At 43.4% G+C, this 19,306-nt stretch overlaps 1 protein-coding gene across 19 annotated transcripts in view; it reads right to left on the bottom strand.

Moving 5' to 3' along the window:
- Positions 1 to 19,306, bottom strand: part of MYO1B (myosin IB) — a 179,915-nt gene that overhangs the window by 66,258 nt on the left and 94,351 nt on the right. For all 19 annotated transcript variants that reach the window (XM_040562192.1, XM_040562205.1, XM_040562198.1 and 16 more), the window contains one exon: positions 10,468 to 10,583. In XM_040562192.1, the coding sequence (XP_040418126.1) occupies positions 10,468 to 10,583 (116 nt within the window). The remainder of the gene's footprint in view (positions 1 to 10,467; positions 10,584 to 19,306) is intronic.

Below are 19,306 nucleotides of genomic sequence, written 5' to 3' on the forward strand. Positions count from 1 at the left end.
GTGCTAGCAACTGTGACGTTACTAGACACAGAACAAAGCCCACGGCTGTGTAAATCAGCCCATCTGATTTGTAAGAAGCAGCCGTAATTTATGGAAGGCAAGGGAGAGAGGGAATAGGACGGACAAAGCCACTCTCAATTTTTGAGAGTAAAACACTTTAAACCACAGCCTACTGTTAAACCAGAGACATTTATCTTCTGGTCCGGTAAGCTGGGAATATAATATACCCTCAGATGCTCATATAAGCACTTTTCATTGTAATTTAAGTGTTCTTTCTGGAGATCCTGTCTTCCTCAGGACGAAGCAGCTTTCGGACATGCTTCAAACACATCGTGCTGCAGCCTTGCGGCTCCCAGCAACCCGTTGGTCCCGGTCCCTTCCCTCCCCAGGGGCAGCGAGCGACCTCCTGCTCAGTTCCGACTGCTTCCTTTTCCCGGAGCGACAGCCCAAAAAAAATGCGTATTTTTAGAAAACACACGGTGGTCTTTTCCCTGCATTGTACACAAAAGATGTGTACGCAGCATATGATTTTCTGCCTACTTCAACAACATCCAAGGCACCTCTTTGGAGCAACTTGCTATGATGGAAAAGAAATGACCACCTTTACAAGGAGCCTAAAACCCAGCTGTCGCATTATTTTCCTTCATCTGGTGGACAAGGTCTCTGAACATAAAGATAACTGTGCCACTTTCTAATCCAAACTGTAAAACAAATCCTCTCTCTAAATCTTAGCAAACAGTATCTACCCCAGTAAGCACGTCCACAGCACATTCAATGGCTTGCTCTTAAAAGCTGCTGAACTGGCAGTAGGTGTGGGGCTGCACTGGGTGGCAACACAGTTTGCTGTCAGGAGAAATGCCAAGTCCTCCACCACATTCATCCTGCAGCATTGGAGAAGCAAGGGCACTGTCACATCCCCTCAGCTAATCAAGCTTGGGCAAGTTGCTGATCACCAGGTTGGAAATGCAGGCTCCGTAACACAGGAGCACTGTTACTCATGCCATGCAGCTACCCGCAAGTTTATCAGAGACTGCAGCAACAAAACCGCAAATAAAAATAATTCAGTTATCCTGAAAACATCTGATACGTAACTGCAGCATTGTGTAATTACATAGGCATGTTGCCACTTAACATTGCTTGGAAGAGCTACCGAATTTTTGGATTTTTCAAGTAACTCTAAGTACTCTTAACAAACCAAGGAGTTTAAGGAGCCTCACGTAACTTTATTTCACCTCCAGCTCACATTTTGAAATAAAGTACCACTTGGGAACCCCTGGGTAAAGCAGGGACTAAGGCGCATCTCAGAGATCCTGTGCGCTCATTAGCTCAGGCACAACACCAAGCTAACGAGCCTGTCCAGTCTATAAACAGACATCTGTTCAAACTTATGCATGGGATTTGGGGATATATATATATATATATATATATGTATGTATGTATGTGCCCTTGCTGCTCTGCTACCCCTCAACACGGGCGCCCACTGCACACACCTCTTCCATCCTGAGGTCACAGCCTTGCTGAGAATTGTCTCAGAGTGATTATGGTCAGCTCTAGCTTGAACTCCACAAGGCTTAGCATGTAAAAATCATTTCTGTAGTATACAGAAGGAAACTGTGTATACAAGAAAAATTCAGATTTGAACTAATTTACAGAAATGACCACAATTAAACCGTCTTTGTAGTTCAGAGCTTTATTTGTAAACCCCAGTCCCAACTCTTATCTATCCAAAACATAAGGAAAAGATTATTCAGTGTGCTAGACAGTAAATATTAAGACTGTGTATTTCCTAATTCCTAACGTGAAATAGTTTATCTTTAATAACCCAAACTACACTAACCACGATGTACTCAGAGTTGTAGAAATCAGAGCCTTTTGCATATAGTCACAGACAAAAGGAGACTGAATGGAAAAAGTGCTTCTGAAGGTGGTAAGAGAGCTGGATTTTAGCTGAAGTTTCAAGGCTTTAAACATTAGCTTTGTTTATGCTGTCTCTAACATCATGACAAAGGCTCCTAGCATAGCAGATGGGCATTTGCTGGTGTGTTATAAGTTGCTTAAAAAAAAAAAAAGGCACCATTAAGCACAATGAGACATTTCCCCAGAAAGAACGACAGCTGTTCTTAATTGCAATCTGAAATCCCAGTTCTTCAGAGTACCATGCTGCCACTTTAGGGAAGGCATAAGGAAAATTTTGATCCATGTACACACCATGCATCAAATGGGATTTCTCTCGTTTCCAACAGGGCCTCTACCTGCCCTCACTTTTAAGTTTGGATCTCAAAACCGAAACACAGCAGTGTCTCCTTTAAGTACTTCTCATTCTTTCCAGTGTGCAAAAAGTCCCAACATTTTAATGAAAATCCTTTCTTAAATATAATCCAGATCCTTTCTTTAAATATAGTTACATAGAAAGCTGCACGAGGTGTTTAAAATTGTTTTTATTTCCAAGTTCTACCATCTCATCAGTCAATTTTCTAACCAGAAGAATTTCGATGTGTTAAGCAGCACACAAAACGTTGGTCTGATTTCTAGCCTAGGTGTACAAGTGAAAAAGCTGCAAAGGGAACAGTTTGCAATATCCAAAGACACAAAGAGCAGCCATGTATTGACAAATTTGGAGAAGTGCATTACAAAAATGAAAAATTATTCAGTTTCTCAGTATTCCTTTTCCCTGTTTAACGAAGGGCCCGTTTCATTCACAACATTCAGCCGGTCATGCTGAATGGATTCCCAAGCCTTTGGTGTGCATTAGTGGGATTCGGCTTTATGTGACAGTGTGAATTAATTAAAAGAAAACCTCAGCATTCTATGTCCTAAAAATATCAACGGCGTAATATGAGCTCTAGACAGAAGTTTCAGTTCCAGGAAAATGAGAGAAATGGGATCTGGCAAAAAAGTTACCATGAGTTTAGACTCCTGGAGCATTAACACACATCTCCAAATAGCCAACACATAGTATGTTTTTTTCTTTTTTTAATAATCTTGGCTTTAACAATCTAGCCAAAACGAAATGTTTTTATGGTTACAAATAAACACAGACTATCCCAAATGCACTCATATCACAAAAAAAAAAAAAAAGAAAAAGAAAAAAAAAGAAGAAAGAAAAGAGAGAGATTGTCACAGATAACTAAAAACATTTGACTCTTAATCCCCAACACGACAGAAATGAAATGTGAAAGTATGCTGTGTACAGAGGTATGGGTAAATATTTGAAAACTGTACTGAAAACAAAGTGATTTTGCTTAGGCTCTAAGCCAGTGACGAAGGATCTCCATTCACGAAGGATCCCCCAAGATTATTTTCCTTCGTGCACCACGATGACGATTCTGGAGTTACAGAAGCATCTGGAACTGATCTCCAGTTCAGTGTTTCCCTTACAAACCTGTTCTGCTTTCAAGGTACCGATTCTTGCATTTTTTGCAGGCTTCTCCAGCAGTGCCCAGCTCCCTGTAGCCGGCAAGGACCACGCATGGCAGCTGAGGGACAAGCACGCGCGCTACCGGAGTGAGATGGGCTCTGCCCAGGGCGAGGGGCCTTGTGACATGCTCGTGACAACGCTGCCAGATGGAAAGGAAACCACCCATAAAACCCACAGATTTGGTGCTTCTGAATGGCTTTCTTGTGCCATAAACACTCCGGCAGCCCCATGCTCTGCGACTACAAACAGCACCGTGCATTTTCCTGGTGAAAATCCCCCGTGCCAAGCTCCCAAGCCCTTACAGAGGAGGGACAGCACCGGTGCCACAAACAAAAATGTAAAGGGCCTTTTCATTTCTTAAGTTAGACAAAGCTCCTTAGAGGATAGACGCAAAGGCTCGTTCCAATGAGCTTTGTAATCCAGTCTAAATGTCACGCCAGACCGTTTTAAAAATTAAAATAAAGCCCAACATTCATCTGCGCACTGCTTTCCAGGCTGTTTATACTCCTTGGGCGTTGGGTACGTTTTCTGAGCCTCTTTACAACCCCACAACCTGCTATAAATCAGTTCCTGTGTTATTAGGTATTATTACAAAATTTCATGCGATCTAATAACAGCAGCACACAAGCAGGTACTGTTCACGTTGATAAGACTACATTCACCTCGCAAGCACTGGGGTCAGATGTCTGCATAACGTGCTACCCAAACCAACTAAAACAGCCCTGCTCAGATTTCAGGAAAATGTCTAACGTATTGCTGCGTGCAAGAAAAATCTTCCTTTATGTCCTAAGCTTTCAATCTCACAAATCTCTTCCCAAATGCTCTACAGAAAATCAGATGGCTGCTTCAAGACAGCCACATCACAGCTGCCTTCCTCAAAACTCTGCTTTCTCAGCACTTCTGGGGGCTCCTGTCAAAAAACTCAGGACATCGTGCACCCATGGGAGGTGGGCCAGCAGCCTGCAATACAACAGGCTCCTTCCTCTCAGGCATGAAGTCCTGCTGACTCTTGAAGCAAGCGTGATGCTTCATCCTCTTGTCATTTATACGCTTGAGGGATTTATCTTCATGGATATGCCATATCCAGTACTGCCACTCTGTAGAGGTCAAGAGCCTTAAGCCTGACCCCTTCCAAAGTATTTTCTGTGTTTTTTTCCTTCCGCTTTCTTCTTTCAACTCGTTCCTAGCACGGGTTTAAATATTACACACAGGCAGTCTTCCTTAACTGCTATTTATGATTTCTGTCAGCTGCAGACCCTCCCGCCCTGCCCAGTAGTTAATTTTGCCAACTAACCTTTGAAGTGATCAAAGTGATTGTCTTCCCTGACTACAAATCTCTTCAGAAACAGACACTCTGCTGAGCCATGTGAACGAGTCCAAAGGGTGAATTTCTGGAGAAGTCAGGAATTACTAGGAATAGGAACCAAAGGATTGTAAAAAGGGGGTACCATGAGCTGAGCAAAACCTTTGGGGTGTTAGCAGAGTTGTCCAAATAAAGAAGAAAGGAAAAAAAAGGCACGTGAAGATGAGGAAAGGACAAGATGAAAAGGAAGCGTTAAAATAAACATGCAGGGTCAAAGAAGGACGCTAAACTATAGTACAGGCTCTCACCCCACCAGCCCCTTCTACAGCAAATAAAATGACTTACTGTGTATCTTAAAACTGATGGCTACGGGGAATGTCTTAGTTTTACATACAGGCAACCACTATCCCTCACAGCTGAGACTTCACCACCCCTTCAGACAAAAATATTTGCTTTAAATCAATGTTGCTTTTTAAATAAAAAAAATGTTACTGTAACCTTAGTGTTTCTGAAGACATGCAATCCTGGAAAACCAACAAAAAAAGCCGGAAGCAGAACTATAACTTTTATATTCACTGCTTACACTGACTCAAAACAGTCCTGACTTGAATAAGTAACAGCCAGTTTTGCCTATTGTCAATATAACTGCAGATATGAAAATGATTTGTCCTGTGAACTATTAATACATTGACCACTGAAACAAGGAACACATAATTAAGTGCCTCGTTGTAAGAGGCATCAGGCTGATATCTCTAGTTGCATCCTATGTAAAGACAGACCATTTTTCAGGACTTGCCTGCAAATCTCTACATATCTGAAAGCTTTTAATGCAAAACTATTGTCTATTCAGAAAATATTTGACTCCAAAATACTAATAACAAGTAAATAAAATGTACAGCAAAATTGCCCAAGTGGAATTCAATAGACTGGCAGATCAGTCACATTTCTAACATGCTGTCTGATAAAAATCTCCTCCAGAAATTTTACTGATGTCCCAGTTATTCATCTTAAATACATTGGTGCATCTCTAAAAAAAAAAAAAAAAAGTGTGTTGACTACAAATTCTTACTGACTTGCAACTTGTCGCTAGCAGTACAATTACCACTTTCTATTTTGTTCCTCAACTTAAAATAATTGGCAATTCTAAAGTGAGAAGTTAAGGCATTTCAGACTGGAAAGGGGAGCAGAGAGACACACCGCATGTTACCTGCCAGAGATGGAGAGCTGCTGGTAGTCAGCAGCTGCTGTTAAGATAGGAAATGCAATAAAGCACCTGCTCTGCAATCCCACAGAGCAAACCTGTTACTGGTAAGAAAGTGATACAGCACCATGGCTACAAATAAATGGTACAACGAACTGTTTATTTCATATTGCCTTCGCTTTGAAGATTTCAGCAGCCGCCTTTGTCACTGGTGGAAGTCGATATAAATTAGCAAGGTAGACAGCTTGGTTGTCTCTCACGTCTAGGCTACCCACAAGGTAAGCAAAACAGCAATTACATCAACTGAAAGGGTAATTACATCAACTGAAAGAGCAGAACACAAGTGTGAGGACTGCACAAATCAAGCGGCAAATTGTTTGAGCACTGAAATGTCATACTCTGCCCTGCCGAGTCAGAGACAAGTTTGATCCTGCCTCACAGATAAAGACAAAAACATTAAGATCAACAAAACACTGGGGGAATAAATAAATAAATAAAATGCTTGGTAAACTTCCTGCTGCAGCTATGCAAATAGCCACAGAGTAGGAAAACAAGCATTCCAGAGGCCTAGAAAAGTAACACTTTTTACACGGTGCCACAACAACAGTGAATTTAGAGAAGAATGGACTATAAAAATAAAAACTTAGATCCAATTTTAACCAGTATAATGTTATCCAAAATCATCTGACCAGGAACTCCTTCTGCCAGGGATCCTGTGGCTGCCTGGTCAAGATGCATTTGCAGCCTCTCTAGTTTCCAAAGAGCATTTAAAAAAGTTTTAAAAAAAAAAAAAAAAGCCTGAAACCTGCAATTAAGTATTAACTAGCATCACCAAAGCATTGGGCACTCTTGTAGATGCTGCTGAGGAAACACAGGGTAGATGAGAAGGTGATGACTCCCCTCGTCTTTCGGATTAGGGTTAAGAAAACACATGAACAGATTTCCACTCACATGGTTTTGTGTTTCCTTCAGTGACCATGTATGGAAAAAAGTCTCGAGGTATGGATTTCCTTCACGTCATTATACACTTCTCTCCTTTTCCTTCCCTTTTAATTTTCTCACCCAGCCTGCTATTTCACTGGGACAGCTGGATTTCTCAAGCACACCCTCCCTGTCACAATCCCTCACATCCAGACGCTTGCATATACCCCAAGCACAGTCAGAAGGCCATATGAAACTACTGGAAAACAACCAAAATGTGATTTAAAATCTTCATTTCTCCGAAACTCCCACACAGAGCCCTAGCTCTGGAAATGTCCCTCAGCAGTCTGCTCCAGAGACACTGATGTGTAAAGCCTGGCCACCCAACCCAGGCGGTTCTCTCTGAAATGACAGACCTTGGAGAACATGAGCCATCAGGTGACAACACCTTTACTTCAGACAGAAGTGTTTGGTGCCACACAGACCGGTTTCTAGAGGAATTTCATCAAATCCAAACCACTGCTAGATTTTTTTTTGCAATAAATTGTGCGAACGTTTCTAGCTAGCACTAGTGATCAATTAGACTGATTATTTGCCCAAAGGAGACACAGAAATAACAAACATACTATATATAGCTCCATTTATAAGCACACTTTCCAGGTCATATATATTAGCTTCCTTATGAACAACCAAGAGCTTTGATTTGCCCATGATTACACAACAGGAACCAAAAGTCCTTCCCAAAGCACACTGAACTGGTGCAGTGGGCTTACCCAAAATCAGGTCTTCTGAAGAGGCCACAGCTCAACGGAGAGTCACACATCAAAGAAAACCAAGCATGCAGATCTCAACAAACCACTGTGGTTCCCCCTCCACACACACACACACTTGCACCAGAAGGAATACCCCGCATTGCGATGTGCCACACAACCTCTGTATTAAAGCTCCTGACCCCGAGGACTGCAGGGTGTCTGTGGAAGCGAAGCAATCAGCTGTGCCTGAACCCTGCTCCCAGCAGTGACCTGCTGCTCCCAGACCTGTCAACCCCAGAATCAGCTGCCAGCTCCAAGGCTGGGGCAATGCCAGGCTGGGCTGGCTGCAGCAGAACCACGCGGCCACATCTCCTGGTCCAGCCCTGTGTTCACAGAGGGGACAACCAGGCTGGTGTGAATCCTTAGGCTACCAGTACAAGGCTGTTTAGGCTTGTCCGACGTGGGGTAAGACAGCACACGTAACACTTACTTTATGCACCTACGGTATTTTAGAAGCATCTTTTAAAGACAGTCAGAAGTTTACCAGTTTTGGAGGAGACAAGTGGTGCTCACATCTCCAGTTCTCATTAGCATCTTCCCACAGGTGAGAAGGAAAGCAAGGTCACCACACGGTAACAGCTTTCAAACTACAGAAATATGAAAACACCGCATCTTCAGAATAAACTGTAAGAAACTATTTCATAATCCTGTATTTTTAAGGATATTTTGTCTAATGGGTGTTAGAAGACAAAATCCTCATACAGAAGCAATACCAAATAAAGAAAACCTGTGGAGAGATCACATCTGCCCCAGACAAATCAGTCTTGTAACGTTCCATGACTTGGCACTGTAACTAAACTTGCGAGGGAAACTCCCTTACTAATACACAGTCAAGATTTCCTGACATAAGTTAAAACTGAATATTTTCTCTCCCCGGCCTACTGCTCTTAGAGTGGATTTCCAGCGCTTGGATTCCAGGAGTTCTCATTCTGAGATGGCAGCCTGAGCATACAATTACTGTCATTAGCAACAAATGACATCAATGAAACGATTTCCTACTCAGTTCAGGTTCTCCTTTCTTTTCCCTGAGTCTCTCACTCTAAGCTTCTGACACCTGCCCTTACCACCTTGAAACTAATTTACATTTTAATACTGAAAGACAAACATTTCTCTAGTCAAAGTAGAATGTATATTTGATTGGATTAAGCAACGAAAAAATATGTACCGGAATGCTTATTGACCATTTTTATTCTGGAAAACTCTCTCGCAGGAGAGATGGAGAAGCAGAGATCAATATATTACTTTGTCCAACATGTAACCAAGTACTTCGTGCTGACTTTCAGAATGTCAGACAAACTGTTACTCCCAGGTTTTATTTTTAAAATCCTCCATCATACGCCAGCAAATTTTATGCAACTGAGCAAAGTTAGTCAAGCAGAAAGTTCTTTTAGCAAGCAACTGTGTTAATTCAGCAAGCAATTGTGCTCGCTGAACAAAGCTGTGAAGAAAATCTGAACATAGGGAAAGTTTGGATCCAAAAGGACCAAGAAAAGGACCAGAAGCTCATTTGATCTGCTTAATTGGCTGTTTGCATTTCAGCCAATGTATTTGGAAGAGTTACAGGTGAAGTATGAAGGCAAAGAATTAATCAGAATAAAATAACTTCCAGATGTCTTTCCACACATAATTTCCTTTTAATCTAAAAGCTAACACCAGAGGAAGATGCTGAAGCTTACAGCCACGTGTAGTCATTTATTCGACCACTGACCACACCACACAGCCTCCTGAATGTGTAACTGCAAAGCGTGCTGACAACCTCACAGGATGCTGGAAGCATTTCCCTACCCCAGCATCGCGCGGGGAAGAGGAACAGCTGGCTCTAACCTCGCCACTACGACGTCTAACGAGATAAAACAATTACTACAACATACGGCCTTGAAGACAAGATGCCTCATGTCCAGCCACACCACCACACCTCGATCCAAGTCTCGTCCTGTTACGGACAGGGTTTCACCAGGGCTTCTCCAGGAACTCTGACTGTGCCCGAATGATACGGGTCATGTCTGGTCCTGATGGTCACCTCCCAGCGCAGGAAAGAGGTGTGACGCTGGCCAGGCCTTGGGCTTCTCTGCACTGTGCATCCCCAGGAAGGAATTGCCGAAGGTGAACAAAATCAGAATATGAGTTTATACTTACTTTTCAGCCTTCCGCTCCTAAATATAGACCTGGAATTTACATCGTATGCAAATCATATTTTGCAATATATGATCTGTATACTTGCAATACTGTATATTTGCAATACGTTTTAGTCTTACGATTTATATTACATATTTATGGCACTTTGGCTGCCCTCTTGAATTGGCTCATTTCCACCCAGAACAGACCAGAGGAGACAGTTTTTGTTCTCCCACAGATGCCATTCAGGTACGACCAATCTGTTCCACAATCATCATGAGGGTTTTTTCATTTTTTGAACTGTGCAAAGAGAAATTAACAGTTTCAAATACCCAAAGGAATACTATGTTACTCAAACATATTTAACACTTGGAGGCTTTCACAAGGCAATCTGGACTTCGCAAGAAGTGGATTTCCTTGAAAACAGACTGCTTACAATGCAGTTACAGGAAAATGTTCTGAAATGCATGTACCAGCATCTAAATACATGAAACACAAAGTGTAAATCATCTCGAGTTCTCTTTAAAATAAGGATGAACTTTTTTCTCTCTCTCTCTCTTTTTTTTTTTTTTTTTTTCTGTGTGTGTGGAGGGGTATTATGTTTGCTTTAATCAACATAGACCTTTTGATGAGAAAGACAGCTGGCACCATCTGCTTCAGGACAGCATGAAAACTAAAGCTTCTTCACTGTACTTACATGTGGGGGCTGAGCTCATAAAAGTTTCGGTTTCTGTATTCTTCAACTTTCTCTGGAGTATAAATGGGTAGAGGTCTGTAGGGGTTTATTGATATCACCACACTGCCAATGTACGTCTGTTGAAAGAAAAAAATGCACAAAAAATCATTGCGGATTTTTCTTTTATATATCATTCTCCTATTTACTACTTATGCAAAAAGAACAACAACAAAAAAGCCCAGTTGTAACAATGAATAAATACGTACACACATTCTGAAATGCTTTGCAGATCTCCTCACCAAATGATGTCAGATACCCAGTAAATAATTCTACAGAATGGAATGCCTCCTAAGAACATTTTTAAAACAAATTCCAATCATACAAATACTTCTCTGACTAATTTAGTTGGGGGGGGAAGGGAAAAGGACAGAGACATTCACGAAGGAACATGCAAACATGGCATGAGCTTCGCTGCAGCCCTTGTGCCCTCATACAGAACCATGCAGAAGCGATGCTGCAGTTCGAATGTGGAAAGAAAAATGATGCTTCACGGGAGCAGATGCTACACAAACTTGCTGTTACCCATGGAAAACAGCATAGGTAATGCACTGGTTTTCCTCAGCACCAAGCTGAATGAAGAAGGCCATCATACAGCAGCTTACCAGGCACAGCCAACCTGCCTCTGCAGCTCTCCATACCTGTCTTCAGCTGCAAGAGCCACGTTCAAATACACCCGCGTGGCAAGAAATGCCACAATCCCTCCACGCCCTGCCTGCAGAGAACTATCAAACACACGGTCAAACCCAAGTACTTGGTATCTCTTTCCACAGCCATGAAATGAATAAACACACCTGGGAAAACATGTTTTCTTCAGTAAGTGGGGGCTTCCCTGAGGTGTAATGGCTACACACAAAAGCCACAGCTTCCCGTTATTTGGGTTACAATTGCTAGTAAATGCTGAAGAAAACCCAATGATTTTTACATAGATCTATGAGTTTAAATGGCTCCTTCCCCGTGACACCTTAGCACCTCACAATCACTACTTGGACTTATCTCCACAGTTTTTCTTAGAGGGAAGTGCCATAATAAGCATTTTCTAAATGGGAACAGAGGTGGAAGGAGCCCGAGTTATTCACCAGCAGGTTCGGCAGAGCACTGAGTCACAAACTGACAGTATTAAGTGCTGCTGCAACCCTCCTGTATCTAACTTTCACGTCTAAAGCAATTTTCTGCTAACTGCTAAACAAATCTGGTCCTAAGCAGAAAGCAAGGAGAGCAGGATTTCCTATCTGCCACAGCACACGTACGCATAGCACGCTGTGAATTCACCCAGCATTTTCTACCCGATTTACAGCAGGGTCGAGCAAACCAGACTGCAGCAACAAAACAAGCAGCATAAGGCTTCCAGAGACCCTCGCAGTTCTTCCTCGTAGTGTTTCCTGCCCACAGGACGAACCAGAAGCTGCCGCCGCTGACAACTCCTCGTGCAACTGCCGCTGTGATGAAACACATTGCCCCACTAACTGGGCTCTCGTCTCCCCATTCCCAAACAACGCATACTTTCCCCTCTCCTCTGGAACTGGCCAGCAATCCTTTGCTAAACATCTTCCCCCACACAGCCGAGCAAGAGCAGCCCAAGAGCCCTGGAAACAAGCTGGCTTCATCGAGAGCCCGTGGAAAATGCGGCGAGGGGGACCAAGCCCAAAATTGCCTCGCATCTCGGTGGCCACGCTGCGGCTCGGGAGAGGGATGGCCAAAAATCTGCCCGTGAGGGGGGCACCCCAAAGGCTACCGAGGCAGCTGGAAAACAGATTTGTGTCTTGCAAAATTTGTAGATGTTTGCTTCTTTCAAATACGCAGTCATGTGTACTTCATATACATTTTCTTCAAATGATAAATTGGTTTAGTTTTGTGGTCATCCTCCCCTCAACATAGAAAGTGTTTTCTATTTGTGCCTGCTCTCTTGCACTGAACTATAAGAAAAAACAAAAATTAGCTTTCTATAGCCAGTCTTTGCTCTGCTCTCTCTACAGATCTGCCACTTTGCAAACCTACAGACTCTTGGCAAGAATAAGATGCTTTCTAGTCTTCACAAGTGCATGGACACCCTCATTAGGGCTCCTTCCTGATAAAACATTACTGTGTTAACTCGTTTCGTCATAAATCTTAAGAATCTGTGAATTCAGCCCATTTTGAAATCTGTGTTGGAAAGTACCAGCCGAAGACAGATACAGGCCAGATCTTGAAGTCTGTATTTAGAAACAGGAATTCTCTGCAACTCAAAGACCTGCCCTTTCCAGCTATCCTGCTACCATAAACGCATAAAGTTTAATTGCTAAGTTCCTTGAAGCACCATGAAATGCCAAGGCAAAGAAAGACGGGCAAAAGCAAAAAGCTTGATTTTTAATTTTGAATGCAGGCATTCAAATGAGATTTATTTAGAAGCATCTCTTCATAGATGAGTACTGCCTAGACAATGTATTTTGGGAGTTCAAGTCAGCTGTTTATTGTCAGACACGTACAAATACGGAGCACTTCCTAAAATACCAATATTTCAAAAGGTCGAATGACTATATAGAAACAAAGCCGTACAAATGTCCATTTTAAACACCAACCCATAACACGCCAAGAAATCATTGTTCTTGCTGCAAAGTTGCTTAAGAGAACTAATACACGCCCTCTTCTCCAAATGCCACTATCTCACAACTGATACCTAATAGCTCCTTGCTAGTGGTGGTCTGTGAGATTCCACAGAGCTGGGATAAACAGATCCAGAAAAGAGCTTTCCCACGTAACATCTGCCTTCCCACCAGACCTCTATGATAAACAAACAAAATAAACGGCTCAAACCCTTGAGTGAGCAACAAGCTCAGAAACATTCCAGCGCTGGAAGGAGAACGCCGAGGAGTAGCAGGAGACTGTAGAGTGGCCCCCCAGGGATTGCAGAGAGCCTTTATTTTCCCTGTTTAAGGAAAAAGCAAAACCCCAGAGGAACAGCCTCATGATGAAAGCACCGAGCGCAGTTAGGAAATTTGATTTCTCTCTTGGCTTTGCCATGGTTTTGTTATGCGAGTTTGGACAAGATCTGTTGTCTCCTCAGGTTTTGCTAACGAGAGTCTCTTGATTACACTCCTTCCTCTAAGTATCTCCTTTATTGCAGTAAGTCACAAAGGCAAATTCTGCCTCCTTGACGCGTTTGTCCAGATCCTGGAACAAAAGGACTCTCACTTGTGCTTTATCAGTGAATCAGCCGCGTAGCACGGTAACACTGCCGGGCACTAACACTGCAGCTAACACTGCAGCTGTGGAAAAGAGCATTCAAATTTCTGTCAGGTCAAATGGCAACACATCCTGCATTCTTCATCAAAGCGACCCAGACAACTCATTCCTGTGAAATTAAGGGCTTAAGACCTTGAGCAGAAGAAAACTTTAAATCACAATCCAACAGGAAAAGGAGGCAATGTTTGTCATGTTGAGCCTCCGTCCTGTTGAAGATGCAATTTCTGAGACCCTTTGATGCCTAATTTTTCCCTCTAGGAGTGAAAGCAAACCTAACATGTTGCCCGGGGCAAGGTGTTACTGCTACTTCAAACTTGTCTGTGCCTTTCTGGCCCAGCAGCTGTAAGACTAGGCTGAGAAGAGGCCTGAGAGAGCAAGACTGCAGGAGGCTCCCACCGGCACTCGGTGGAAAACCCGTGGGGCACCAGCCTCTTCCCAGCCAAAGGCTGGGGAAAGCTACTGCTGGAAACTGGCAAACTGCCTGAGATGCCTGTGAACCTTTGCAGCCATGAGGCTGCACAAACCTTGCAGAGAGCCCAACAAAAGGTCCTGAAACACCTCTGCAGCCAGGAAGCACATGAGCTGTGGTGAAATCCAACGCACAGGGACGAGGCAACGCAAGTCAGCTTGAGAAGAGGAGCTTTCAGAAAACCACTGGCACAACTTATGGGAGAACATTTCACACCCTGGCATACAGTATATTAATAAAGCCATTTTCCCTGACAAAGTTAACCTTGCAATAGCCCAAGGGTACAGAAGAGAGGAGACTACAGCTGCAGAAGCCATGGAGCATTATCAATGGCAGTCAAAGCTGTAGAACAGGAGCTGCAGAGCCGGGGCTGTCATGCCGGCGTATCTGTGACAGCTTTTCTGGACCTGGGGCATTCTACACAAAGCTTAAAATCATTGTGTGTCTGCACTGACTCACTACAAACCTTCTGGAAGCATACATTTGGCAGCTCTGTTAGAAACAAACCCCCTGCTTCTTGCCCTTGGTAGCCTGCAACAGTCCGGAAAAATAACTGCTGCAAAAATGACTCCTGCTGCAAAATGCCCAATCGGTACAGGGCCCTGCAAGTATGTCAAAAGTGTGCTAAATTCCCAGGGGCCAACAAGGCTGCTCAATTTATTTGTGTATTCTTCTTTTAAATGCTGTAGTACAGAAACAGAAAACAAATTCTAGTAAAATAAGATTGTTAGTGGGGACACAGGTAATTTAATTTATGCAGACTGACTTTAATAGCCCAGATATGCACCCTGCCCATTCCTTTAGTACTGATTAGGCTCAAAAGTACTGGGTGGCTATGATTTTGAACAGTTTCAGATCACTAAAACAATTCACTGAAATTAAAAACATTAAAGTAAGATCAAAGAGAAGTGTGACTAGATTTTTTGGAAGGAATCCAGAACTAACGCTTGGGCAGCACTGATTTTATATATGTGTGACATCAGCAAGAATGTATTTCTAATATACTCATTTTAATTTATATTTTGCCTGAGCGGTTGTGGTTCTGGATTTTGCCAACTCATAAGCACATGTGCTGCTGCACGCTCAGAACAACTGAGGCCAAGAAGACAGCAGACGCAGAGGCAGCCTGTACTTACATGTTCTCAGCTTTCTGAACCGTCTCAAACGCAGGCAGAACCTGTCAAATTTAACACTGCAATGCTGCTCCGTAATGAAGCTTCTCATTTTAATAAATATTAACAGCTAGATCAGTACCATCTCAAAATATCATCTGTTATTTGAACAATCACGGCGTGTGCTCAAATTTGTTTTTCGTTGTGGTTGGCCACAAAAAGAAAAAATAGATAAATGCACTCTGCTTTTGGACCCTTGTGTTCTTCATGTCTGGAACACCTGCGAAGTTGAGAGAGACTAAGTTTGAAAAGGAGGAGAAAAACAGTATCAGGAAGACTAAGAGCAAAAACGCCTTAGAAGCTTGTTTCTGGGACTTTTACTGTGGTACTGCGTACCACAATGTAGGTGTTTTTACAGTTTGGTGGAGAGGGATGGGCTGGGTACTTGAACACACAAACAAACAAGCTACAATTTCATCCTACAATTTCCATCCGGGGGTTTTCCGGCACTGCTTCATGAAGGCATGCAGACAATAAACTCCACCTGTGATCCAAGCCACGCAGCTGCACTCTGCGCTGAGCCAGGGCTGGGTAGTGCTCCTCATGCCCGCGGGGAGCCTCGGTCCGCGCTGCCCACAGCGCTCCCGTGGGAGCACAGCCACAAGTAGAGCCTCTGGGCATCTTCTGCAAGCACGGCCCCAGGATCTCAAAGAGCAACGATCATGTGGAAAGACCAGAGCTAATAACGTTTTAGCTCCTCGATCAGGAGCTTCTATGAGGTTTTTCTAGAAAAAGCAAAATAAACTTCTGTGCTTTGAGTCCTCAAATTAGCATTTCCTGGCAAATACAGCATCTCTCCAAAGCTCCTGATCAGCTCTGAAAAGGCTGCAATAATTGATGAGATGTTACAGATAAGGAAGCCAGTTTCCATCACCCTCACTCAAAGACAAGCCAATGCTAAAAATGTACTTTTCCAAAGTCTAGTCTGTGGTAAACTGAAGATACAAACCAGACTGTCATACTTAGTTTTACTCACTCTCCAGAGAGAGGGAAACCTCTTAAAATCTCCTTCTCCTTGATACCCCTGAATACTTCTCACTCTTGTTTGGAGTCATTTCTAATTACGTTTGTATAAGTGAAGAAACAGAATACTGCATTTCTGAACAAACACAACTTATATCCCCCACGATGACTAAAGCAAGGCTGGAGACCACCCTCCTTCTGGACATTGCATTTTAGCCCCAGGAACACACTGGGCAAAGTCGGTATGTTGGAATAGAGAAGAAAAAAAACAATCCTGGTAAGATACCATACGCATTTAATGCATTTATTAACCATGACAGGCATCATCATAAAACCTGGACAGGACAGAAAAAACTTAGTAAAAGTACACAGAAGAGCACTCGATGACTCCCTGAACTTGGGAAGAAAAAAAAAAAAAAAAACAAGCAAAAGAAGAAACTGTGTAAACAGTTGAAGTAAAATCATCTTACTGCTAGAGGAGAGAAACTTCACCACTAGTATATATCCCAAATATATTGGCATAAACCAAACACGTCGATGTCCGATTTAATAACTCAAGATGCAAAGCTCAGACAGGTACCACAAAGGCAGAATTGCCTACCTATATCCCACAGCAAACAAAAATGACACGGGCAACCTGTGTCAAAAAGGATAGCAAACTGCTACGATACTCCGCTACGGGCTTGATCCTGCAAGTCCCTGTGCAAAGAGCAGCCTGAACAAGCTGCAGGCAGCCTGCACCGACCGGGATCCAGCCCTTAATTGCACTGCAATCAGATTTAGAGCCCTGAAGTAACAACAGAGCCTTTTCCAGAGAAAGACACAGAAGCATGACAAGTTGAAGCAAGTACTTAAAGAGGATGCGTGTGCAGAGATTATCGGGTTTCTCTCCTAAGTTTCTGGAGGGCACAGACTTTTCTCTGCTGATCACTGAATAGTACTGCTAACCTCACGATCATCATGACAGGCTCTAATGTTAATAACGAGGCAGATTAATCACCTCAACCACCCACCCCTCTGACTGCATTTGGATGTTTTTATGCAAATAAGCAGAGTTCCTATACAGGATGCAATTACAGGTGGCATCTGTAAAGTAGGTGATGGAGAAGTCAGCCCAAAGCAGACTTGAGAAATTTTAAGGAAAGCATTTAAATACCCTAGAACATCAATGTTTGCTAACTTTGGGAACGATAAAGACTTGTTTTCATAAGCAAACAGCAACTGGAGATTGGATAGAGTCTGTGCCAAGAAACCTCCCGTCTCAACGTGCACAAGAAACGATAGCAGAAAACATTAAAGAGAGGACTCAGTCCAAAACATCCCATTATTTCTGTATGAATATAAAGGGGGGAGACACCATATTTTTACAGTACTTGGGCATTTTTGCTGCTATTTTCCAATCTTTCATTAATCTTCCATTTGTGTTTCGTGTAACACGCACCGAAATCACCAAGAAGTGCCCCAGAAGCCTTCACCACCTTAATGAACACGCAGCGTTCTGGGGGCAGAGCCAGCTCTGTAGCAGTTGCAGGGCCCTATGGGAGGCATTTCCCACACCACCCTCTCTCTTTTTTCCAAGTGCTGCATCAAAGAGACAAGAAGAAGGAGTGTATAGGGAAGAAGACCTCTACGCGCAGCCCACAATATCCACATTATTGTTGTGATCCTTACTAATGTTTTCTTACTTCTTTATGAAGATAGTGCATACAGCCCTACAAACAAATGCCTCCACTGCCACGCTCAGCATCGTGGGTGCTGTACAAAAAGAAAAGGAAACGAGGCAATGCCTTGAGATAAGCAACTTTCCTCCCACAAGGTACCTCAAGGTTAAAAGCAACCAACCTGCTGGCTGCAAGCATCTTTACTCCAGGCAAGTGATCGAGTTGGTTTTACTGGGGTGGGCTGATGTGAAGGGCCAAGAGGATTTCTGATGCGATAACGAGCAAAGCAAGTTTTATAGGGAAGCAGAATACTTCTTATTAGACTGCGAGATATCACTGGAAAAGATGTGCCTGGGGCACACAAATCCTTCTCCGCATCCGAAGCGGCAGGCTTCAAGGCCCTCGCCTGTGGCAGCTGCAACAATATTATTGCTGCAAGCCAGTATCTTCCCTCCCGAGGGAAACTGTGGAGGCACCGCTGGGAAAATTGTTTAATCCGGCAGAGGCGTCCCCCGAGGGAGGAAGAGAAAGAGATCTGAGGAAGCTTGGGTCCCCTGGGCTACCACCGGGGCAGCAAGTGCACCAGTGAAGACAGCTGGACTGAAAGCTGCTGTGCTCTGGCTATTAGACACTCCTCAGCTCTAAGATGGTTTCTTCACAAAGAGATTGATCAGGAACTGGTTGGCTCTCAGGAACGAGCTGTCACACACCATGCAGGGGCCCTTTGCTCTCACCTCCAGCACCCAGCCCTATCCCAGTGCTGCGCTACACAGCTCTGGTCCCGGACTCTTCGGGTGTCCCTTTCCCCGCACAGACACCATCGCCAGATCTGCATGAGCCCTTCAAAACCAACCAAGGACTCCATCCAGCCTCACAAACAACCTGTAAAGACCGACAGGATTATGCTGGTATGATCCAGAAGGTAATGAAATGGAGAACAAAACTGAATTTCAACCAGTGTGTTGCAATTAAAATTTACCCAGCCAGCTGCATTTGATGTAACCCACTACCACAAACCCCCTGTTCTTCGCAGCACCAGTGGAGTTATACGGAGGGATGATCACGCCAGGCCGATTCAGATCAAGACAATGGATCTCAGTCATGTATTTCTGTCTTTCACCCTCTTCTTTCAAATGTAGTAGCTGGAAGATCTGACAGGGGTGCAGCAGAACAAAGCCGCTGGGCTTGACAGCGATTCAGTAAACTCCCAAACACTGTAAGGTAGCTAAAAAAAGGAGTGAATAAATAACAGACAGAGTGGAGTAAAGCCAAATCAGAAACAAAAAGGCTACCCCCAAAACATCCAAACAATAGAG

The sequence above is a fragment of the Cygnus olor genome, chromosome 6 (assembly GCF_009769625.2).
Source record: "Cygnus olor isolate bCygOlo1 chromosome 6, bCygOlo1.pri.v2, whole genome shotgun sequence".
NCBI classification, from domain to species: Eukaryota; Metazoa; Chordata; class Aves; order Anseriformes; family Anatidae; genus Cygnus; species Cygnus olor.